Genomic DNA, 25,148 nt, shown 5'->3' on the forward strand with positions numbered 1-25,148 from the left:
AAGTATTTATGACTAAGACCTCAAAAGAACAGGCAACAAAACCAAAAATAGACAAATAGGACTATAATAAACTAAAAAGCTTCTGCACAGCAAAGGAAACAATCAACAAAATGAAGAGACCACCTGTTAAATGGAAGAAAATTTTTGCAAACTATTCATTTGACAGGGGACTAATATCCAGAATATATTCAACAAACTCAAACAACTCCTCAGGATCCTTGGAAGAATCGGGAAAGGTATATTTATTTCAGCGGTGGCTCAGTTCCCTGTGCTGTGATGTGAATATGCATTTCCATCTTCTCAACCTTTTCCCCTTTCTATGTACAGGAATATTTACTGCCCTTCCTGTCACCTTCAAATGACAGTAAAGCAAGACCAAACTTTTTATCATCTGCTCTTCAGCCTCATTATAGACAAGATATGTGTGAATCCTTTCAAAGGCCCAGACACAATCTTGTTCACCTCTGTAACCTCCTCCACTAAAAAAGAAAGATCAGTCATTTCTATTTCGAATCATCATTTTCAACCAAGGCTCTTCATTAAATCACCCAAGGAACTTTTTAAAACACACAAATGGCTGTTCCATTTTCCCTTTACTTCATGAATGATGATAATCATGGCTCCCATCAATTGAGGGTATATTTTATGCTGGGTGTTGGGTTACACTCTATATACACTTCCACACTGAGGTCTCACAACCAAGCCCCCTACTTTATAGAGGCAGCAGCTGAGGCTCAGAGAGATTAACAGTGGGAAGACGGTCCACAGCCTATGCTTAAAGGAGCTGGCTGGGAAATCGTCCTCTTGAACAAATGACTGTTAGGGGAACACTAGTTATTAGAGAAACAGGAATATGCACTCCCTGCTCTGCCTTAGCCATGGACAGCATTCAAGGACTGGCTATACTGGTGGTTACCTGGGACTCTGATATCTACTCATTTCTGGAGAGTTGTTTCCTATAACTTATCCCAGACTATCATGGACACAAACAAAATGAATGCAGAGGCTTGATTTTCAATCAAATTGCTCTGGATTCAGTTCCGGGAAGGAGTGGTACAGAACTGGTATGACTAAGAGCACTCAAAGCCTCAAGCTTTTTACACAGCAAAATACAACTGATTCATGACCGGGCCTTATGAAGCACACAGAAAACATCTGATAAAATACACATTTATTAGAAATTTTTCAGCAGCATTATTTCCAGTTGTTTATCTAATCAAAGTACATTTCCAAGTAATTACAATCAGTACTCAAAATATGAGCAACAAATATTTTGAGAACTCTGGAATAAAATAATCAGTAGTATATGTTTCATTCATCCATCCATCCATCCATTCATTCATTGTTCAACAAATGTGCAATATTAGCACAGAGAGTCAGGAATGCTATTTGCTATGGGAAAGTGTGTATTCCTGCCATGGTTCCTATTGTGCAGACTATACCCACTATTTAAGAGAAGAGCTGGAAGCTGGGCACAGTGGCTTACGCCCATAATCCCAACTACTCAGGAGACTGAGCTGGGAGGATCACTTGAGCCCAGGACTTCAAGAACAGCCTGGGCAACATAGCAAGACTCCATCTCTTTAAAAAAAAAAAAAAAAACAAAGAAAAGATCTGGACTGTACAGTACATTCTAATATGAAGGTACACATTTCACCAAAGGGCCTCATAAAAAGCTTAAAAAGAATGGTTTCCCTTTCTATTCAGGTTCAACTTAGGAAATAAATAGTGATTATAATGATATTTTCATAGAAACAAAAACCCAGTTGAGGCTTTGCTTAACTGGTTTTTTTTTTTTTTTTTTTTTTTTTTTTTTGCACCTTATTTTATGAAGACACAGATTTGGTTTCAGAAATTCAGCTACTGAGCTCCAGCTACTGGGGCAGGTGACCACCTTGAATGAGAAATTGCTCCAAGGTCCATCAAGCAAAAGAGCTCATTTAATTAACTACAAACTCAATGCAGGACACTGGCACTTAATGATATGGGATTTCCTCATAGACATCACAAATACAAATGTTGCCTTGGCAGCTAGTGAGAGAACACACATGAAACGAGAGTTCTGATTAGACAATCCCAACACACAGAAGGGCCAAACTGAATTGCTTTGTCTACCTTCTGTATTATCTGAGGAGTCTACAGTCGAGTCCAGATGTCTATACAACACATAGGGGCCCCTATCAACATACCCATTAATCAAATTGACATGTAATATTGAACATTAATTAAGTGCTAATGTGTAAAAATGGACCCAAGAGCAGGGCCTGGACTCCTTTCCTAGATAATCTGATAGGAAATACGAGCAGTGCCTCTTCTTTAGACACAGCTAAAGGTCCCAAGTCAATTCCTTTTCTCATTGGATCATTTACTATAATGATCACCACCCAAATCAGCAGACACCTTTATTAGCAAATTTGGTAACAGGATAATTTTTCCAAAATTTACAAATATACAATATATTTATAGTATTACCTTCAGACAACTTCAGTGCAAAGATATACATATAGTACATTGTGATAATTATTTGTAAAAATATGAGACGGCATAAGTAAAAAAAGACACACAGGATATTTCCAACTATAGGCAAACAGGGAAAAATATATTTTTTCATAAAGTACTGAATGTTAACTTTTTTCATCTGTTTGTAAAAAATATATGTGCAAAAGTGTGTTTCTAATTATTCCCTAAATAGCTGGTATAGCTATACTTCAGAGTCTTCTTTAACAAGATGTGCAGTGTCTTTAAAAGTGTCTTCTGTTGCAGAATAGGTTGGAGTTGGGTCTCTTCTCGAAGGAGGCTTAGGCTTAGCAGGGAGTGAAGGTGATGGAGGTGGGGTCGCAGCAACAGTTTCCTTTTGTTTGTTCTCCATCTAAGAACACAACGTAACAGGAATCAGCCATTTATTATCCCAAGGTCAACATACACGGTTTTTCATAAAGAAGACTATTTGTGGCCACTCTGCTTAGAATAATCTAAGTGTGTGTCCAATTTGACCAATCACATAATTTCTAAGAAAAAATGTCTGTGCTAAGAAAAATTGTTAAAAATTACCTGTGCATAGATTGGATTTTCAAAGTTGGTAGTTTGTTTAGTTTTTCGTTTGAAGAGATTCCATTTTGTCACCTAAATAAAAAGGGGAAAACAAAAACCTCTCAGTAATGGTATGATTTTGTGAGTTTCTTTTCCTCCCGTCTCAATTTTAAAGTTTCTTCTTACTGAAGGGTAAAGCAATTTGGGACCTGGAACCATGATTCAGCCCATGTGGTAAATCGTTCAATTCCTCCTGTGGTCCCTGAACAGTAACTGAAACTCTCCGGGCTCTTTTCATCCAATGGTTTTAAATACTTCTTTGATTTTAAATTTATATATTACAGAATTTGTGCCATAGTATCTACAAGCAGATCACATGGTTACCTCAGTACAGAGAGAACACATAAAACAGACACACACAAGATGCATCTGGAGAAAAAGAGATTTCTGGGGCTGCTTGAAAATTGGGTGTGGATGGCGAACCCAAACTATAACTCTTATTCCCTAAAGTAACATTCTTTGGTCAACTCAAGAGTATCCCTTCTCCCTTCACCATTCCCTCCTGTGTCATCATAATAATAATAACAAAAACATCTAACATTTATTGAGTGCTTACTCTAAGCGTTTTACAAGTTTCTGATTTTTTTAAGAAACCCCAGAGGTAGGTACACTTATTAGCCTATATTTGCTGAGTCATGGCAAGATTATACAACTGAATTGCAGGTAGAAGGGCAGGTAATGATTACTCAGCGGACCCAGGGGCCCATAAACTGGAGAACCCAAAGAGAATCACGCTGGACCATGGTGCGTGGCCCACGCCTGACTGAAAAGTTGCCTGTCGTGCTGACTGCCAGACAAGGGAACAGACAGCCTACTCTCAACAGGAGCCGAGGCAGCCCGCAGGTTTTATGGGGTGTCTCTCACTCTGTGAAAGCAGGGGACCAGCCTGTGGAGGAGTGGGGAACACAGGGCTACAGAAGTAGAAGAGGTCTTCACTTTAACCCACATTCAAGTGAGTTCCTGCTTTGTACATAGTGACCCCAAGGGGAACAGGAAGACATTCAGGTCAGAGCCCTGCCTCTGGGCCCTTACAGTTAAGTGGGGCGGGCCAAAATCTCTTAGATGTCATTGCTTCAAAATGAAATGGCTAACTTGGAGTTAAGCAATTACTAACAGGAGAAAAGGAATAGTGACTTTTTTTTTTCTGTCTCCTTGGGGGATCCTATGCATATCAATGTAACTTTTGGAAAATGATAGAACTGAATTTTTTTTTTTTAAATGTTTTGAGATGAAGTCTTGCTCTGTCACCCAGGCTGGAGTGCAGTGGCGCAGTCTCGGCTCACGCCAACCTTTGCCTCCCAGGTTCAAGCAATTCTCCTGACTCAGCCTCCTGAGTAGCTGGGACTACAGGCATGTGCTACCACACCCAGCTAATTTTTGCATTTTTAGTAGATACGGGGTTTCACTGTGTTGGCCAGGCTGGTCTTGAACTCCTGATGTCGTGATCCACCTGCCTCGGCCTCCCAAAGTGCTGGGATTACAGGCGTAAGCCACCGTGCCCAGCCCGTGTTTTTAATTGTTAGTCTTTTAACATATTTATGGATGAAAGACACATTTGTGAGACTCTGGCATGTTCAAATCAACCTAGGTGATCTCACCCAAGCACCTCTACTGCTTTTAAGTCATGCTGGCTATTATCTCAGTGCCCATGACACAAGAAATACAGTAAGATCCCTGGACGTATCATGGAAGACACATTTTAGAGGGTCTCAGCCTCACTAATGTAAAAAAGTAAGAGGAGGAACCAAGGTATTACAAAGGGAAAGAGAAATATTACAAAGGGAAAGAGAAAGAAAGGACTACAATTGGTGAAGATCTGCTCTCCTTTGAAAGATCCTGTCAGTATACATTTTGTTTCTGATACCAGACATGCAGGTCAGAGGTAACAGACATGCAGGCAGAGGTTTCAGCCTCCCCACCACAGTCACCTTCCTGCACCAGCTGGGGAAAATCTCTATTTAGTGCAGAAGATCACTAGACTAGAGATGGACTGAGAAAAAATGTTGAAAATACAAAATAAATCTGGCACTAGCTTGAGGTTGACTCAGGCTTGGAGGACCAAATATATGACATTCAAGTATCCATGTGTCTGTGGAAAGTTAATCTTCAAAATCCATTTTTAATACAGCTTAAAGAAAAAATGTTTAGTCCCTTGAAAAATATGAGACTGAAAATTCCTTTCTAGACAATATTTATGTATGTCTGTGAGTGTATGTGTGTGTGTGTGTGACATGAGAAGAAGAAATAAGGGAATTTGAGAAGGCATACAGAAACCTTATAGAGACTCTTCTCAGCATCAATTTAGCTCAAATTTTATTTTGATTTAAATGAGCAGAACAGAAACCAATGTTTAAGGTGACAGTGAGACTGCCAAGTTATCCAGATATCAGTGTTTACAGATGATGAAATTTGAGAAATAAAGATTGTATAAAATGGTAAAATTTCCAACTACTCTTAGACTTTCATTTCTTTACATTACTTCACAAAATTGGTCATAGAATCTTAGAATAGAGACATTCCAGATCCTAGTGGTTCTCAACTAAGAGTGAGTACACATGTGTTGGGGGACGGCAGGTGATTTATGGGGTCACAATGAATTAGGGAAGACACTACTGGAATTTAGTGGACAGGAACCAGAAATACTGAAATTTCCTGAGTGCATAGGACAGTTTCGTAGCACAAAGAACTGTCCCACTCAATATGCCAATAGTGCCCCCAGTGAGAAATATTATTGAGGACTGTAGCCCCAGAGGTAAAACAGTTTGTCCAGATGCAAACAGCAATATTGAGATAGCTGCATATGCATTCATTAAAACTAATGATACACATCAATACAGAGTTTAATATCAAATATATTTATTGAATTTTTTCCTGCAGAACAAATAGTGTACCAATTGCAAAGGACCTGCAGGCATGTTTAAGAAGCTCCATCTACTGGCATTTTTTTCTTTCAGTCTCCAGTATTAAACACCATGCCTGACACATCAAGAGCAATAACTTTAGTTAGATGATTGGTTGGCCAATAATTAATAGATGGATGATGAATGGGCAGAGTATGTAAATTCGTGCCATCTAGTGGTAAAGATCTGTAATAGCAGGAGCGGGAAGAACAGCTTAAAGGAATAAAGATGCATGCTGTAGAGATATCACGACACACAGAGAAGAATCTTTCATCTGTATCTTTGACACAGTGAAATCTTTATTCATACTGAGTCTATTTCTCAACTTAAATGTCCCTGGTCTGAAGGTACTGGATCCAGAAGTCTACTTGTTCTTCTTTGTGACATGTTCTCCGATGTTACAAGGAACATTATTCCCAACTCAATGTTAGAATGTAGCTTTATTTGGTGGAAAGTTTTTCAATCTATGACTTTTTAAAAAATTATGTTTATTAACTGTCAACACATCTTGGGATCTTTGATCATGTCAGAGTCTCCCTTGTTTGCTTAAGGTTAATAACAACCCAGCCATCCCAAAGTTTTTCCAAATCCCACATTATTTCAGGAGTCAGCAACTTACCTGAGTTCCATCAGCAGCTGGGGAAGTTGGGCTTGTCTCTGGAACTATCTCAGAAGGGTTTATGGGACTCCCATAATTCTTATTATCCACATTTCCAGATACAGTCACCTGTGGACATATTAAAGGCCTTTACCCAATTTTGAAAGAATTCAGTAGCAAATAAATGTGCTGTAAAGTTTGTATGAACTCTGGCTCTTTTTGCCATCTTGTTCTCCCACAGACATCATCAGGCACCATTTTTATTGCATGACCCAGAGGCCAGGACTAAACATCACTCCCACCGCCCCAAAATCAAGAGCAGCAACCACTAAGTTACCTCATACCTTAATCCTGGGAGGCAAATACAGCCCTCACTGGTCCCACTCTCACTTACTACTTGCAATTTCTACTGTATTCTCTATGCCTTCTTACTCCCACTGTTGACCAAATTTTTGGATAAAGATACTCTAGTTATATACTGGAAGCCAAATCCTAGAAGAACAGCAAGAATAATTCCCCAACCTCACTGATGAACTGAGAATCCTATCTTTGGATCTTAATAATTTCTTTGAATATTAATAAATCCTATCTTTGGAAATTAAGATTTCATAGTACTACTAAAAAGCGGCTGAATTTTTGAAAAGATGAGAATAACAGAATTAATAATCTTCCATGCATTTTTCTATAACAGTCATACAATTCCACGGTTCCCTTTTAAGGCCAAATTACCATGAATATATAATAAACTACCAGGCAGACAATTCACTCCTTTTCCTATATTTTCACATTCATTACTTGTTTATTCTCAAACTTGGATATGCATTTGTATACATGGCCTCATTTTATTTTAAGTGAAGATGTCAAATGAAATGTCATATCTCTTTTATCATGTGATTAAAGTTTTCATGTCTGTTTATCAAAGGATCAGGGAAAATGCTTTCAAGATTCAAACATTTCCGATCTTAAAATCACAAAATATTTGTAAAATAAACATTTCTAGCTTCTGTATTAAAATGTGCCATATCTCGAGTCCAAAAGGAGCATAGGTGTTAACAATGACAGTTATTCATTGTCACTAAGGCCATAGTTGTGACAAAGGAGACACATGTTCGCAGTTGACAAGCATTAGAAGTGGTGCTGCGGCTACTGATGCAGACCTTAAGAAAAGTTATTCCCTTCACCTATATTCCTATTTCATCTCCCAGCTCTTTTTAAAGATGACTGAGTGACAAGGCTGCAACAAGGAAGTTTAGATATCTGTCCATCAACTCTAGAGACCTTTGTACTTTTCAGGAAAGTATCACAATAGCAAACATAAGAGGTCCCTCTCCCTTTAATCCACCTCAAACCACACGCTTGGGATGGCAGCAAGAACCAGAAAGTGGGCCCAGTCCCCAAATTCCTGTATAATGACCTGACAATTCTCTACTCATTCATTTCACAAGTATTTGTAGAGAAGCTGTGGTGCTTCAGGCACTGTGTTTACCAGGCTCCTGAAGGGACTCAGACCTCTCTTGCTCTGACACCACTCAGAATGAAAGGTTCTTGGTCAGCAGCCCCAGCATGGTTGCCAAACCTCCACCACTTGCAACAGAACAGGATTCTGATTGTTTTCAGGTCTTATGTCCTTGGTCCTGTTGCTACAGACAGGGCAGCTGTAGCACGGACCACTCACTATGCTTCCTTCCATTTGGAGGGAAGGTTAGGAAAATCCTAAGAAGACATAACTCAATAGATTAACATCCAGCGACAGCAGTAACTGAAGGAAAAGACTGTATGGTTTCTCACCTGGGTTGGCTGAACCACTTTGACAGCACTGTCTCTGACTGAGTACATTGGGTTTTCAAATATTATGGGCTGCTTCCCCATTTCCATGACAAAGTCTTCACTCTGATGGCACAGAGACAGAAAGAGAGATTACACCATACTAATCTGGTTCACACACAAAGAAAGGTGCCTTCCTCACACCTGGAGGTATGCTAGGTGCTATGCCAAAGTTACCCAAAAGAGAACTTGCAAAAAAAAAAAAAAAAAAGCCAGCAAAACACAAGGCCGTCATATGGCAAATTGTTATGCAAAGTAACATAACATGCACTCATTTACCAACTCAAGGAAACAGAAACATTTTTCTTATATCCAAATTCTGTTAAATAACTCACTTGGGAAGTGGGTCTGGGCAACAGAGAAAAGGATAATGGTGGAAGAAGAAAAGAAGAATAAGGAGAGAGGGGAGGGAAAAAGAATGGATGGTATTATATTTTCAGAGAAGGAAAAAAATGAAAGATTTGAAGGAGACACAAAATTCTGAAAGTGGTTTCCCAATACTGATTACAGAAAGCCCCCTCAAGTGCCAAGACTATGGGAGCCCCCTCACGGAGTATTTCATTTGGTCCTTCCAGGAGGTATTATTGTACCTATTTTACCAACAGGGACAATGAGGGTCAGAGATATCAAGCTCCATGTCTGTTTTCACATACTTAGTATGTGGCAGAGCCGGGGTCTGGACCAATGCCAACTCTAAAATCACTGTTTATTTCATCACTGTACATTGGCAGAAAAATATATGACACTAGGAAAAATATAGTTCCCTACTCCTTTTATACATATAAAATGTCATCAAACAAAAACAAAATATCATGTCTTCCCCACACACTACCCTCAAAAAAACCAGAAAGCTCTTCAATATTCAAGTTAAACTTAAGACTGTTCATGATTCCAACTCAACAGCGTGGCTTAGAGCAGGGGTAAATTCCAATTTTATTACCAATGTTTTTAGACACCTTTCAGCAACAAGCCTAATGTTTCCTAACTTGGTTTGTGTAGTGCAGACTTTATTCTGAGAGGCCTACTGCTGTACTTCAGTCTTCTCTAGGTGAATTTTATTCTTTATAAAAAGTATTTATTCTATAAATGACAGCCTTCAAATAATCATTTTGAAACCATACTCACCATTGCCATTGACCTGTCAATAGCAGTCTCAGGTCCAAAACCAGACACTCCAATATCCATGTTAAGATCTGCCCCTGATCTGAAGGTCACCCCATTCCCATTTTCAGAGGGCTTGACAAGACTGCTTAAGCTGGAAAGAAGCAACCAAAATAGTGTCTTGTTATTTAAAACAACAACAGCAGCAGCAACAAAAACAACAAATACAACCTTTCGTAATATTACCCTTTCCTCCACATTGCTAAATCTTCCTTAAATGTAATGCTCCATTCCCACTCTGAATTTACACTGTCAAATATGGTAGTAAGTTCCCTTAGCTACCTGGAAACGTTAAAGCACATTCCTGAACCATGAGATCTAAAAGAAAAAGAGTCCAGCACGTAGAAGGATAAAGCCTGGACCATCACACAGCTGCCTTTTCACTTCTCTCTGACCTGAACACCTACCAGTAGGCACAACCATTTGGACTACAAAACACAGCTTGTCACTCAGGCTTTAGAGAAGCATTTGACTAAAGTTGTGATTTGAAGTGACTGCTTTACATCCTCACTACTTTTTGTTTCTGTGGAATAGGTGAACTGCGTATTGTGCTTTTTTAACTTAGAAAGAAAACGAAGTCCTTCCCATGGCTTCCTGTGAATTACTTAGGCTTCAAACATCAATGTTCCCCATAATGAAACTGACCTTGGCAGCTTGGGCAGAGCAGGCAAAAGGGAGCCGGTTCTCCTATAGTGGAAGAATCCGGCAATTGCCAGAGCTCCAATTATGACGATCAAGAGGATTGTCAACAGCACAGCTACTGCGGCTATAGAAGAAGAGAGCAGAGAGCACATCAACACACGGGAGCCCGCAATCCTGGCAGAAACTGGGGGCTAGAAGCACTCCTTCAAAGACTGAGTTAAGTGGAAAAGCTGTGACAGCATTCAGTGTAGGGGCTATGAGTAATTTCCAGGTTGCTCACATTCTTAAAACTTACTTGTTCCTGGAGAGATGCCTTTGGAAAACGCCATTTCACAATATTTTCCGGTGTAGCCGCTAGGACACCTGAAAGGAAAAACAAAATCATTCACTAGCTGTTACGTTCTTAGGCTTCTATTGCATTTTTCTGAGCACATCCTGAAGTAGAGAGAGCTTTGACTGCATAAATTACGTGTTGAACAGACAATGTATCCTGCATGACTTTTGTTTATTCTGCCAAGAGAAGACAAGCAGAAAGAACAGTGCTCTGATTTTAGAAATTCACTTTTAATGGAGTAGCTGTGGCACTGATGGGGTGAGTCTGGTCACGAAAACCTGTTGGTGTCTAATCTATGCAATGCTTCCTTAGAGAGTACAAATGGAAACCATGGTTATGTTTTTTTCTTTTATATGCTTTCATTAAATGCTTTTTAAAGACATCTATTTGTCTTGCTCCATGTTAAGAGTTTTCTCAACACAGTCATCTTCTTTCCAAATCTTCATCCCAGTCTTTCTGCTCATTATGAGTGCCTTGTACTAAGGCAGCCCTGCAGACAGCTCTTCTCCCACAGCCCTGTTGTAATTAACAATACCAGGTGAGTAGGAAAATGCTGCTGCCATTTCTCTAACTCCTTGCTCCTCAAAGTGTGGTCCAAGACCCTGTGGTCTCACCCAAAGCTTCTTAGAAATGCAGAATCTGTGTGCATGAGAATGGAGATCTTGAACCACATCTCCACGGGATTCCTACGCACATTCTAGCTAAAGAAGCACTGCCTCAGTTCTCTGTGGACTCCCTCGAGGGAAGGCAAGCTGGTTAAAATGTAAGAATTAGTGAACTGGTGAGGTTCTTGTATTTGTTTTCCTGGCTACTTTAAGGTCTCAAATTTCCCCAGAAGAGGCAAGGCCTATAGCTGGGACCTCAACATTCAGACTTACTTGCATTTGGGGAGGTCAGTCTCATCAAAATAGCAATTTCCTCCGTGCATGCACCTGCATGGGGGAGGCAGGTTGATAGGCAGTTCGATGGCTGCAGGAAAGGAAAGCCATGCAAGTGTTAGTCAGCTGTACTCAGCAGAGTGCCCACACCATGCAATCCGGCCCGGGTTAGGGTTGGGAGGAAGGGTGGGCCAGCCAGTCAATTAGTCTCCCTGTCAAAGCTTACCTTCCCCCTAAGTCCAGTGAATTTCCTTAAGGTCTTGGCAAGTAACATACATTTAGTGGAAAGAAAGGGGGCAGTTTATAGATTTTTTCCCAAAAAACAATGGAGAGGTACTAGACTCTGGAGCACATATATTAATAGTTACAAGAACCTAGTGGTAAAATAATCTCTTAAAATGTTCACATTCTCATTTGAAGTTTTCAGAATTCTCCATGAACCCAGTTAAAACCAAGAGTTTAATGTAGGCCCACCTGGAAACTTCAACTAAAGGCACCAAAGCGTAGTAATTGATCAGTCAACAGGCAGTCACATAGCTACACATAAAGAGATATTTGATAGGCAACTAGCTAGAGAGCTCCTGAGTTTTCAAGTCCTCCCAAACTGCCCTTACTCCAGGTCCCTGCTCCCAGCTAGGCCCATACATACTCCCAGGATATGCCTGATGGGGGATTAGTGCTTCAGTGTCTTATATGTTGAAGGTGCTTAATAAGTATAGGTCACATGTGTATATCATTTAAAGAGTCTGGATACCCTCCTGGCTCAGTCCTTCAATCTGAGTCTCTACTTAATGTTCACTGTATCAGACAGGTCTTCCCTGAACGCTATCTAAAGGAGAATCCCCACCCAATCCATCCTCATCCCTCTTCCCCTGCCTTCCTTTTCTCCATAGTACCACCTGACCTACTATATATTTATTGACTTCTCTATTTATTGTTCTCTTAGAATGTAAACTCAATACACACAGGGGGTTTGTCTGTTTGGTTCACTTCTGTTACCTCTAGCACTTAGAACAGTGCCTGAAACATAGCTGGCACTCAAGAAATCTCACTGGACTAATTGCTTAATTATTATACCAAACTGAAGCCCTATATGGAATGATTGCCATCATTCGTGTGCTTACTTCGGTTAAAGTTCTTTAAAACAAGAATCTTGATAAAATCCGCTTGGCAAAAAGTTTAAATGGGAAAAGTAGTAGATGAGCTGAAAACCAGGACCACGCTGCTCCTACGATGTGAAATTGCATTAAGTGGCAAAACAATCTATCCACGGCATAGAACAAATCTCATAAGCCTGAAATTGTCATTTTGTTCCAAATATTGCTCGAAATATTGGATTCCTACCAATATTTCCCCAGTAGCGTTGGGATGAGTGCAAGAGTAGGGGAAGAGGGGAGACAAGAAGCAGTTTTTTTCTCCCTGGATTCATTCCCTAAACCCGCCAACTTTTCAGCCTATTTGGAATGAATCAAACGGTGGTTCCTGGTCTAATTGCCTGCTCCCCCTGGTGGTAGAAGGTGGTTAAGCGTTTTCCTTTCCCCATCAGCTAAAACTGGGGGAAGGCCCCAAGGATGTGAGCCATAAAATGGGCCACTAGTGAATTGCAGGATGACTTTTTCACAGGTTTTTCCAGCACCAGATGCTAGTTAGGGACACTAGTTGTTCCCGCCTGGCTTATTAACTCCTTAAAAGCGTCACTGAAAAAAGTCTTGCCAAGAATAGATCACCCACAGCATTTGGGACGAGAATTAAACCACAGCTTCCCCAGGCTGGTCTTCATCTCCTTATAACATAAAGCACTTTTCCAAAAGTAGCCCTTTTCCAGTTGTCAAACTGAACATGGTTCTCTACCCTGAGGAGCTCTAGTTAAGGTTGAGTGGATTCTGGGGCAACGGGAATCCAGCTTGAGGTAGAGGTCTTATAAAAAGTCACTCTTCAAAATGTTTTTACAAAACAACACAGCAATAGATTTAGGAGCACTGGATCTATATGTCTACAGATCTTAGCAAATAACTCTCAGCAGTCACTGGAACATGGTTCTGTTTGCCCCCTAAGTCCCACTCAGCTCTGTTCATACCTCCCACATCCCTTATCCCTCCTTTCAGCCATCCCCACTCTGCTGCAAGGATCCAGCATACAGAGATTCTTCAGACTACTGAGGGCAGCAGAGGAGTGCTCCCAGGCCCCTGTGGCTGCTCGGGCAGTGCTCCTACCTGCATCACACTCAGTGGTACTCCCCTCTATAAAGCTGGAGCCTTGGGGACAGGCACAGCTGTATCCTCCAGGTCTCAGAAGGCAGAGGTGGCTGCAGATCTGTTTGCAAAGGTTGGGCACTGGAAAGCAGGTGAGAACAGCAGTTAGGTCCTGACAGAATGAATAACCTGACTACAGACATACCCAGCAACTGGAAGTGGCTCTGCCAGGTGACAGCAGAGCCTAGGCAGCATCCCAACACCTCTAGTCCACGTGTCAGCAGGCTACTCACCCTCATTTACACTATCATCTCTGCCACCACACTGCAGTGGGATAGTCCCTCTCTGGGCCAATTTCTGTACCACTCACATTTTCTATTGGCATCACTTATCTTCTCTGCTGCCCTGAGAGGTTTGGAAGGTGGGTATCTGGTTTACTGCCTAACCTGAAAATCTACTCAGTGCTAAACAACTTGAGATGGTTCCAAAGACCAGTGAGATCCACATGTTATATCAAGATTTGTCACCACCCAAATCAGGATAGATCATAACAGATGGTCTATCCAAAGTATACTGGATGTGATTTCCACCCCAACCCTCCAAGGAGACATTTCTTCTGGGTTTCAGTTACCTTAATTGCAAGAAAAGGCAATTTAGAGCAATGATTCTTCAGAATCACCTGGGAGCTATTCAAAACTATTGATGCCAGGCTGGGCGTGGTGGTTGCCAGGCCGGGCGTGGTGGTTCCCACGCCTGTAATCCCACCACTTTGGGAGGCTGAGGTGGGCAGATCATGAGGTCAGGAGATCAAGACCATCCTGGCTGACATGGTGAAACTCCATCTCTACTAAAAATACAAAATAATTAGCCGGGCGAGGTGGCGGGCGCCTGTAGTCTCAGCTGCTCGGGAGGCTGAGGCAGGAGAACGGCGTGAACCCTGGAAGTGGAGCTTGCAGTGAGCCGAGATCGCCACTGCACTCCAGCCTGGGCCACAGAGTGAGACTCCGCCTCAAAAAAAAAAAAAAAAAAAAAAAAGAAAAGAAAAATTACTGATGCCCATTCACAGAGATTCAGATTTAAATTGGTCTGGGATAGAGCTTAAGTATTACCATTAAAAGCTCCCCAGGTAAGTCTAGAATCTTATTATTTCTACCTTAGCATATATTATGATTTATCCAAGGGTTGCACTGGAGTGGATAATCTTTACATTCCTTCTCAGACTAGCATTCTGTGATCCTGATTGTCCATCATTCAAGATGTAACCATAGACAAAGCATAGCTATAAATTAATAAGACATTTTCCAAAAGCCTCCATCAATATCTGTCTCATTACCATTTTGTCAGCCCTCCAGAGTGGAGCTTTTCAAATTTGAATGTGCTACCAGTCACCTGGGGAATCTTGCTAAAATGCAGATTCTGATTCAGAAGGTCTGGGGTGGGCCTGAGAGACTGCATTTCTAGCCAGCTCCCATAGGATCCCAAGGCTCCTGGCCCATGACTCACACTCTGAGTAGCAAAGGACTAGAGTAGCGGTTCTCAAAATGTGGTCGCTGAACCAGCAGCATCAACGTCACAGGAGAACTTGTTAGAAATGCAAATTCTTAGGCCACCTCAGGCATATTGCATCAGAAGTCCAACAGATGGGGCCCACGAATCTACGTTTAACAAGCTCTCCAGATAATTCTGAGGCATGCTCAAATTTCAGAACTCTTGGTTCAAACAAGATGCTCTTCTAGCACAGCTGTGCTGGGGCTGTACTCCCAACCCCCACCCCCACTCCACCAGCACTTTCCAAAGGGGCCGCCCTTCCCTGAGCATCAGCTGACTGAGATGCTTTTCCTTCAGGGGCAGCCTCCAGACTTTCCTCTGCCTTCTCCTCAGGGTCCAGAGGTGGTAGGGAGGGGAGATGGCCTTTCCAGGTGTACTGTGCCTTCCTCTCCTACCTTTAAAATTGCCAAGTGTGAAAGCTGCAAGGGCACTTAGGGCACAAAAGCTATTCTATTGGTAGGGTCTGGAGTGTTCTGGAGTATTCTGGAGAGAGGTGGTACTACTTCCCAAACAAGGGAGCCATGCCCTAGAAAAGGCATTTTCCACCCCTGTCATCTCATGGGGGTCTCAGCTTTGAGTTGCAATTTTTCAAGGCTGATTACGGTCTCAAAATATCAGCAGACTCAAGATAACCCCGGACTCCACCCATGACTCACATGTGGGGACAGGAAGGGAGTGACTTGTCAAAGGCCACATATCCATAGCATTCAACCTGGGACTTTGGCATACTGAACACTGGGCTAAGACAGCAAGATGCAGAGTTTTGGGTTGGATAGAATTGAACCTAAAAATTATTTCATTTCTGAGATTAAAACTCACCCATTTTTTATGTGACTTAGGCACACAAGTTACTAAATCTGTCTCGGCCTCAGTTTCTTTACTTGGGATGAGAATAAAATGTCTTTATAAGGTTTGGGAGGTCTTTATAAGGTAATTGAAGTAACAGATGTCTGAATTAACACTGAAGAGAGAATCTGACATAAGAACTTAGTAAAAGGCTATTTCCCTTCCTCACTTCCCTTTGCCTTTCATCTTGCTCCATACACTGCTGAAGGACGAATTAGCGCACAGGTAACCCGAGGAAGCAGGGCCCAGAACTAGGAAAGTGAGACAGAGAGGTACGCGTAGGAAGGCACATGACTGGCTTAGCCTTGCAATGGGAAAGGTAAGATTTTTGATGCCTATGAAACCCATTTTGTGACTTGTTAACCCAACTCACACTTAGCGGGGGACTGATGTCTGCTGGATTCTGTGGCCTAGAAGTACATATCCATAACTCCAAGCAACAATGAAGGCTAATACATTTTTACTTATCTGCTGGTAGTTTGCATAATTTCATTTGACCTCCAATTTTATCTTTCTTTGGTTAAAATGGTCAAAATGCTTCTCTCCCCTAGCACACGTACATATACACATACCCCTTTCATGCACCAAGAGATTAGCCTGTTGTTATCTACTGCCATCTTCCAGCAACATAGCCATTATTTTGAAATAAGGTTTCCAAGTAATGAGGAGCATCTTATACCAAAGTTGGTGATTACCTGACTTATTGTATCTGAGTTGATGAAAGATTCGAACTTGAGTGAGCCAAGGGTTCACTACCAGCGTTTTCTCTTTCTTTCCTTGCCCAAATTTATTTTGTTTCCATACTTCTCCCTTTTCCTTAGATATCCAGTATAACTGGTCTTCAAAGATGTCCAGGCTGTAAGGGTTCATTGCTGCTTACCCACAGGGGAAAAACAAAACAAAAGGTTATTGAAAAGAAAACACCCACTACACCCTACCACCACTTCTAGATGTGATGTCATTCTGTTTGAATTATTCCCTCACACAATGCCTTGAAGCTCTGGGAATATTCAGGCTGATTTTAGATACATGGGACTGTGAAAGTGTGCTGCACTAGGAGGTCGAGAAGATAGAAATTAAACCACATTGATGTATATACCACCCGACACCAATCATAGGGCCCTAGCTCACTATCAAGGGACTGATTTTATTGCATTTTTGGAAAACAATTTACATGGCAAGATTTTATGTTTTCTTTTGAACATAAGACATCTATCTGACCAAATAGGAAAAATGTGGTATGTGCTGGGTCATTGCAATTCTGCACAGTCTCAACAACAACAACAACAAAAATGTTCCTCTCCTTCTAGATATTTACAGTTGTGCATACTGGGCAATCTAGTAAAGTGAAAATGAATGTGTCCAGAAGCGGTTAGACATGAATTAACATTGGTACACATGAAACCACCTCTACTGGGGCAACCTAACAGGAAACTCAGTTATTTCAATATCTTCTCCTGAGAAGCATTTTTTTTAAGTTGTATAAAAAAGACAAAAAGGATTTAATTATTGCTAATGAACTCATCTGCATTTAATTCAGCAGGTGGGAGTTGGTGGGGGTGGAGGGGTGGTATCTAAAAAACTATATAAGCCGTTTCCTAAGAGCAGGGCTCCTTCTTGAGAAAACAGGTAAAGACATTAGAAATATATTAATTAGTAATTTAATATATTACATTCTAACTCATTTCTAACCTTCCTTTGCAATGACTCTCCTATCAGTTCCATCATATTTTATGGTTTCAATAACGTCCTCCTTGAAGTCACTCCAGTAGATTCGGTCATTGTTCAAATAATCGATAGAAAGGCCAGTTGGCCAACCAAGGTCCTTGAAAACCAGGATGTTGCGGTCCTCTCCATTCATCCAGGCAGACTCAATTTTAGGTTCCTTTCCCCAGTCAGTCCAGAACATAAGCCTGTAACAGAAGATTTCTTCATTGTAGCATCTCACCTGGTGGGACTTCTCCACTACGGCAGAGCACAGGGCATTACCTACAGGGAAACCAACTGTTTATCTCAGGGACCTGGGCGCTCAGTGACACCAGTTTTGTATTTTACAGAAGATGGGGAGCAAAAATAGCGGCACAAGAGCATGTGTGATTTATCCTTCTTGAAAACTGCAACTCCTTAATAGAAAATTGGCCAAAGGATGGATATTCAGACCCTTTAAAATGCATTATGAAAGCTGTTTACTCTTCAAGAAATATTATTGAAGGCCTGCTGTGTGAGAGGCACTGTTCTGTGTTTGGGATCTATCAGAGAACAAAACATACAAAGATTTCTATCTTCATGTAGCTACTCTGTTGCCCAGGCTGGAATGCAGTGGCACAATCATGGCTCACTACACTCCTGGGCTCAAGCAATCCTCTCACCTCAGCCTTCTGAGTAGCTAGGACTACAGGCGTGTGCCACCATGCCTGGCTAGTTTTTTGTATTTTTAGTAGAGATGTGGTTTCCCCAATGTTGCCCAGGCTGGTCTTGAACTCCTGGACTCAAGCAATCTGCCCGCCTCAGCCTCCCAAAGTGTTGGGATTACGGGAGTGAGCCACCACACTCGGCAACTCTTTTTAAATGTGTATTTTGCATCCAATTAATAATTAATTGTAGAGCAAGGGTGTATGTAAGCAAAGATGATCTGACATTGAAGAATTACCTAGACCAGGGATTACATGATTTCAAATACCTGGAGAGGAACAGTTATGTAAGATGAATGAGGAGAGATCCTGGTTGTAAATATCAAGTGATGGGGAGAGCAAGACCCTGTGTCAGTGCCCAGGAAGGCAAACCTACCCAGTGTAATCTGCTCCTCTGATTTCCAAAGCAACAAATACAGATTTTATTTCTTTTCTTAAATTTTAAATGTCAGCACTATATTAAAAAAAAAAATCTTAAAGCTCCGTGTTGTCGGCCGGTCGCGGTGGCTCAAGCCTGTAATCCCAGCACTTTGGGAGGCCGAGACGGGTGGATCACGAGGTCAGGAGATCGAGACCATCCTGGCTAACACGGTGAAACGCCGTCTCTACTAAAAAAATACAAAAAACTAGCCGGGCGAGGTGGCGGGCGCCTGTAGTCCCAACTACTCGGGAGGCTGAGGCAGGAGAATGGCGTAAACCCGGGAGGCGGAGCTTGCAGTGAGCTGAGATCCGGCCGCTGCACTCCAGCCTGGGCGACAGAGCGAGACTCCGTCTCAAAAAAAAAAAAAAAAAAAAAAGCTCCGTCTTGTCCCAGCCAAATACGTTCTATGGGCCATATTTGGCCCACCAGCCGCTGCTTTTCAGTCTCTAGTCTAAACCAGTCATCAGGCACAGACCAAGTTTTAAATTCTACTGAGGAATGCATGGATTTTAGACAAACTGGGCTCTGGAAAAAATGCAGCCAGGGGCCTTTAAAGTCTCAACAACAGGTAAATACCACCTTGTTTGGTTTTCATTAAAAAGGACACACATGTGAAAGAAGCTAGTCACAAAGAACCACATACTGCAGGATTCCATTTGTAGGAAATGTCCAGAATAGGCAAATCTATAGAGACAGAGAGCAGATTAGCAGTTACTGAGGGCAGGAAAATGGTGGCTCAGAGGAACAGGGTTTCTTTGTAGGGTGATGAGAATGCTTTAAAACTGATTGTGATGATGCATATACAACTCTGCATATACTAAAAGTCAGTGAATTGTACACTTTAAATGGGTAAGTTGTATCATACCATACATACCATATGTGAATTATATTTTAATAAAACTGTTTTTTTAAAGATAATAAGCCAGGCATGGTGCTGTGCAAGTAGAAGGCTGAGGCAGGGGACTGCTTGAGCCCAGGATTTTGAGGCTGCAGTGAGCTATGATCATGCCACTGCACTCCAGTCCGGGTGACAGAGCAAGACCCTGTCTATATAAATAAATTAATTAATTCAATTTCATTTAAAAGTATTAAATACTCAAAACTAAGAAAACAAAAGGTAGGGAATGGAATGGAAAAAACACACAAAAGATACCCAGAATGATTTTTGTCTCCTCCATGACTTCGTTTATGCTATTCCCTGAGCTTCTGAACAACCGGCCTGGCTCCTTTGCCTATGTGTACCCAAGACATCTATCCAGATTCCACGTCAGTCCCACTTTCTCTAGGAAGTGGCCCTTCTCACTCTCACCCACACTGACCTCACATGTCACATACTTTATCACTGGTTATACTAGCAGTGGATCCCAACCTGCAACATTCAATTCAGTGCTACTTTCTCCATAGAGCTTCCCCGGACCCTTGTAAGGTAGGAGAACTATCACAGTGTTTTCCAGCAGTTTCTGCATGACAATTCTCCCTTTCCATCTTTATTACAGTCAACAGTTGCTGACTAAAGGAGCATGGTGTTATTTTACCCATCTATGTAAATAAGGGATAGAAACCTATGACAAATTTATAGGTCCTTTGTACGATTCAAATGAGTTTATATATGTAGGACACTTAGAGTAGCTGACACTCAGCAAGAATATAATAAATGTTGGCACTTTTCATTGCTGTCAGTGGCATTATCAGTAGTTATCATCTTCATCGTCCTTTGGACCCACTGGCAGATCTGATACCACAGAAGCTGTAAGAAGCTTTAACATATCATATATGCTTATGCTTATAAAACTTATGGGTCATGAACCTTTCAAATGGATCATGAAATGAGGAGGTTGTAGGTTGAGTCTGGAGGCCTTAGGCCGTGAAACCCTTTCTCACTCCTTTCTTACTTCCTATCCCTCCCAGGACTACACTGAGCCATTCTAGAGAGAAAGGAATTACAAAGACAAAAATAAGAATTTCTGGCTGGGTGCAGTGGTTCACACATGTAATCGCAGCACTTTGGGAGGCCGAGGCGGGTGGATCACCTGAGGTGAGGAGTTTGAGACCAGGCTGCCAAACATGGTGAAACCCTATCTCTACTGAAAATACAAAAATTAGCCAGGTGTGGTGGTGGGTGCCTATAATCCCAGCTGCCAGGAGGCTGAGGCGGGAGAATCACTTGAATCTGGGAGGCAGAGGTTGCAGTGAGCCGAGATCAGGCCACTGCACTCCACCCTGGGCAACAGAGCAAGACTCCATCTCCAAAAAAAAAGAATTTCTATGAGGGATATCAGAGGATGATCATAATGTCAGATGAATTTAAACATTAGTTACAGAGGAAAACATTGGAAACAGTCACATCATTCACACCATAGAACACACTGCATCTCTTTGCTCCTAAGATATTGTGTAGATAAGATATAAGCAGCAATGACTAATGTTGAGGATGAGTCCTCATTACAGGTTAATCTTATCAGTCAAGTATTTTTCATATTTCATTGCTGAGTTTCTAAGGGTATGATTTAACATATGAATATAACAGAATCAAAGTAGTAACAGCTCATAGTGTTCTACCTACAAATACTGGCATAGCTACAAAGGGCTAGACTGGTCCTGCCCAAGTAGGAACATTATTTGGGGTTATTCAAAAAACTTTTTTAAAGTGTCACTATTCTGAAGCTAAATATGTATGTAATATGTAAATACCAAGTCATTTCAGCTTAGTGATTATTCAAATAAATGTCTTGATATGTAGAGAAAAATAACAAAACTCGTTCTCATTTACACTGAGATGATTTATAGATAAACTGCAAATTGGAACATTTCTACAAATGGATAATACATATTTATACATGTGTCATTTTAAATATTTATATATTTTGGATATAAATGTTTAATTTTTTAATTAAACATGACCAAATCCCTAGCTGAATTTCAATGAATGAGTTACTTTAAAACATCTAAATGAAAGGAAAAACAATTCTGCTGAAACCTTCATTTAAAACAGTTAAATCCACAAAGAACTTTAGAGTTCAGAGCTCTAATTTGGCAAGGAATCCACATAACCAGAAAGATTCTCAGATGTGTTCTCAAAGGAATTTCCCGATCAGAAATGGTTGGTCCTATGTGATCTCAAGGGCATGTTATAATTCTTGAAACAGTCATAGACGCTCCTCCCAAAAACCTGAAGGACAATTTCAGTATAACTAGGAAAAAACATTATAAGAAACATGGAATATGATGAGAATCCAGGGAGAAATATCTAGAACACTGAAGACTTCTCCAAGTACTTACCCTAGTTTGGGATTCACAGCAATTGCAGCTGGTTGATCCAGGTCAGTGGAAATCAGCCACTTTCTGTACCTTCCATCAAGTTTAGCCACCTCAATGCGTTTATTCTTGACATCTGACCAGTAAATATGCCTGAATTCAGATGGACAAAGTTAAACAACCGCAAAGCCTAGAGTAATCATTACTGGGTAAGAGGTGTGAAGAGGAGAGCATTTCATTTGAAAGTTCTGGCTGGTGAGAGAGCTGCTCAGATACCTATCATCGGACCATAGTCCTCTCTTGGGGAACTCCAGCCAAGGCGACATCTTTGGCAGGTTACACTTGGAAGAGTAAGGAATTGAGGGGACTCCTGCCCTCAACAGCCAAAGCACCTGAATCACGCAGGATCCGCAATGGAATTAACTCAATTCCAAAGACTAAACAGGAAAGTCAAATTTCCAATCTGTTTTAACTACAAGCCTGCTAAAAACACAAGATGTGGATTGTTCATCCCCAAGATAACTACCATAGACCCAGCAGTCAGACTGGCCTCTGACTGGTGTTATTATGAGACATGGGCTTCTAGGTAGAAGTCATAAGGCATCGTGGGGCTGGTGCCTTAACTCTGACTGCCCGTGAGTCTATTTCTTCCTCAGGAAGGAGCCCCATTAGAATCAATAGGAACCTGGTGTCAGCTCAAAGATGAGTGGAAACAGCCTTTCAAAATAACAAACTCAACTGTCCTGCCTTATTTCCACTTCTGAGGCTGCAGGTCTCAGTCTCTTACAAGCAGAAAAAGTTCCACCACTTTCTTAATTCTCTTATTCATTAAGGCTGAGAAAGAGGTAAAACTTCAAACAAGAAGACAGATCTGCCATTCCCTGATTGGTTTTCAGAAGAGAGGGTTAATGTCTGGAGTTCTGAGTTCCTGACTCTAGCAACAGTTCTCTAAGGCCCTGTTTCTTGACCAAAATTGCTGAAATGAGTCTCCTGTTAGCCTGCAGGCACAGCAGGACCCAATTAACTTCTTCAAAGATGCTGAAGTCTTCCAGGAACACCAGCCACATTTTTTAAAAGGTGAAAAAGAATTTACACTGAAAATAACTCTCCATTCTCCAGGAGGCAAGTGACCCCTGAACCTTCCCCATCAAGCATGTTTATGTTATTAGTTCATTTTCAAGGAATCATTATCCCACCAGTGTAAGTCAGTGCAAATCTCTTCCCTGAAGAAGGAGCTTACTAACTTCTCCACATCCGTTTGTACCTCACACACCTACCTCATAACCCTACTTAAGGTTCTACTTAAAAACCATCCAAAATGTGTGACTCTGGTCCCTGGGCTACTAGGTCTAGAAGAACAGGAGAGACTGACACCTCTATTAAACTCAATTCCAAAGACTAAACAGGAAAGTCAAATTTCCGATCTGTTTTAACTACAAGCCTGCTAAAAACACAAGATGTGGATTGTTCGTCCCCAAGATAACTACCATAGAAAAAAAAGTTTCATCTCAACTGCTTTGCTGGGAGAATTGTGAGGCTGTCCCATTTCTTCACAAAATGAACAGTGTTGCCATACTGAAAGTTAATTTTGGAATGCAGAACTCTGTTGGCAAGAATGCTATCCTAGATATATAGTGAATCTTGACCTGGGTGCTTTCCCAGTTTTTTTCATGGCTCACAAAGAATACAGGATATGATAATGTCTCCATGACATGCTGGGATAAGTGGAGGCAGTTGCTGGGGCTTCAGCAAGCCCAACCATTGCCCAGCTGCACTCATGGCTGAGTGTACCCATATCTAGACCCAGCCTCACTCATGGGCCATGGCAAGCAGTAGAGAACTCTAACCAGGAAAACAGAACAAGTAAGGGGGGAATGTATGGCAAATTTACCTTCCAACCCAGTCCACTGCTATTCCATCTGGCTGCATTACATATTTCAGTTTCAGGTCAACTTCCTGCACAAGATTATTGTGGCCGGATTCAAAGTTGGGGATGTAGGCACGTTTGATAGCACCAAACCTAGAGCCCTCCCCTCGCACGGTGTAATATACAACACCTACAGAGGAAGACACACAGGTCAGTTTCATATCAAGAGCATCAAGTAATGGAAGAACTGGAGTCTAATCAAGTGAAGCAGTGTTCATTTATTGACATCTCCATCTCCCTCCTCACTATTGTTATAATATGAATAATTCAATAACATCTGTATAATCAAACCTTAAAACCCATCAAACTTGAGCTATGAGCTACAAATGCTTCAACTGAGAACTTAGTGAGATTTAGTCATCTCTATTTAAAAGTGATTCATTTAAACGTATTTCAACAAGGTGCTTATTTACTTTTATTAGGATCAAGTTCTAGTTTCCAAAACAGAATGTATAGAGATAAACCAGGGCAGGCTGTTGATAATTTGAAAGTATACTCAAGATCAGAGGCAGTAAAGAAGCCATGTAAACGAGAAGTCCTATTTTATGTACAGACAAAAGGATGGTGGACAGCAGGCATGTTAAAAGCATAGGAAGACTGTGACTGTACAGGCATGCACTGGACACCCACTGCTTTCCTAGGTATGCACCATTCTTGAAAAGTGTATTGTATTGCATGAATATGTATGAAAATACAACAATAATAAATCCTATATTGACATAGTTATTAATAGTTTTCAAAGCCTTTCATCTCATTCAATCTTCAAAACAACTCTCAGAGGTAGGCAGGCAGAACAAGATTACTACTTTGATTTTGTAGATAAAAAATTGAGATTCAGAGAATCGTTACAATTATTTAGGATCATAAAGCTAGTAGATAGGGAGACTGGCATAAAAGATAAGTTTACAGGCATAGAAGACAAGTTTTCTGACTCCTACCCTACTATCATCTCCCCCAACACCAGATAGAGCCATGAGAGATTCAACAATAAGCATTATTCATCTTTTTCCTTCATTCAACTAAATGTTTTGATTACCTACCACGTAGAGTGTACTAGATGTTGGGTCAGATGCTAGGCATTTAGAGATAAGTTAGATTCAGTCTTTGTCCCCAGAAAGCAG

At 41.1% G+C, this 25,148-nt stretch overlaps 1 protein-coding gene across 2 annotated transcripts in view; it reads right to left on the reverse strand.

Moving 5' to 3' along the window:
- Positions 1 to 1,154: 1,154 nt before the first annotated feature.
- The window catches only part of LRP2 (LDL receptor related protein 2), a 213,975-nt gene continuing 189,981 nt past the window's right edge, over positions 1,155 to 25,148 (reverse strand). Inside the window, exons 67-79 of one of the 2 annotated variants that reach the window (XM_021923700.2) lie at positions 23,992 to 24,157; positions 22,125 to 22,253; positions 17,706 to 17,926; positions 16,709 to 16,885; positions 13,641 to 13,760; positions 11,428 to 11,518; positions 10,511 to 10,578; positions 10,219 to 10,339; positions 9,538 to 9,667; positions 8,377 to 8,478; positions 6,610 to 6,717; positions 3,052 to 3,123; positions 1,155 to 2,869 (exon numbers count right to left, since the gene is read on the reverse strand). In XM_021923700.2, the coding sequence (XP_021779392.2) occupies positions 2,702 to 2,869; positions 3,052 to 3,123; positions 6,610 to 6,717; positions 8,377 to 8,478; positions 9,538 to 9,667; positions 10,219 to 10,339; positions 10,511 to 10,578; positions 11,428 to 11,518; positions 13,641 to 13,760; positions 16,709 to 16,885; positions 17,706 to 17,926; positions 22,125 to 22,253; positions 23,992 to 24,157 (1,673 nt within the window). In that variant the 3' untranslated portion in view covers positions 1,155 to 2,701. The remainder of the gene's footprint in view (positions 2,870 to 3,051; positions 3,124 to 6,609; positions 6,718 to 8,376; positions 8,479 to 9,537; positions 9,668 to 10,218; positions 10,340 to 10,510; positions 10,579 to 11,427; positions 11,519 to 13,640; positions 13,761 to 16,708; positions 16,886 to 17,705; positions 17,927 to 22,124; positions 22,254 to 23,991; positions 24,158 to 25,148) is intronic. The other variant, XM_031651331.1, reaches the window with a different exon arrangement.

The sequence above is a fragment of the Papio anubis genome, chromosome 10, assembly GCF_008728515.1.
Source record: "Papio anubis isolate 15944 chromosome 10, Panubis1.0, whole genome shotgun sequence".
Taxonomy (NCBI): domain Eukaryota; kingdom Metazoa; phylum Chordata; class Mammalia; order Primates; family Cercopithecidae; genus Papio; species Papio anubis.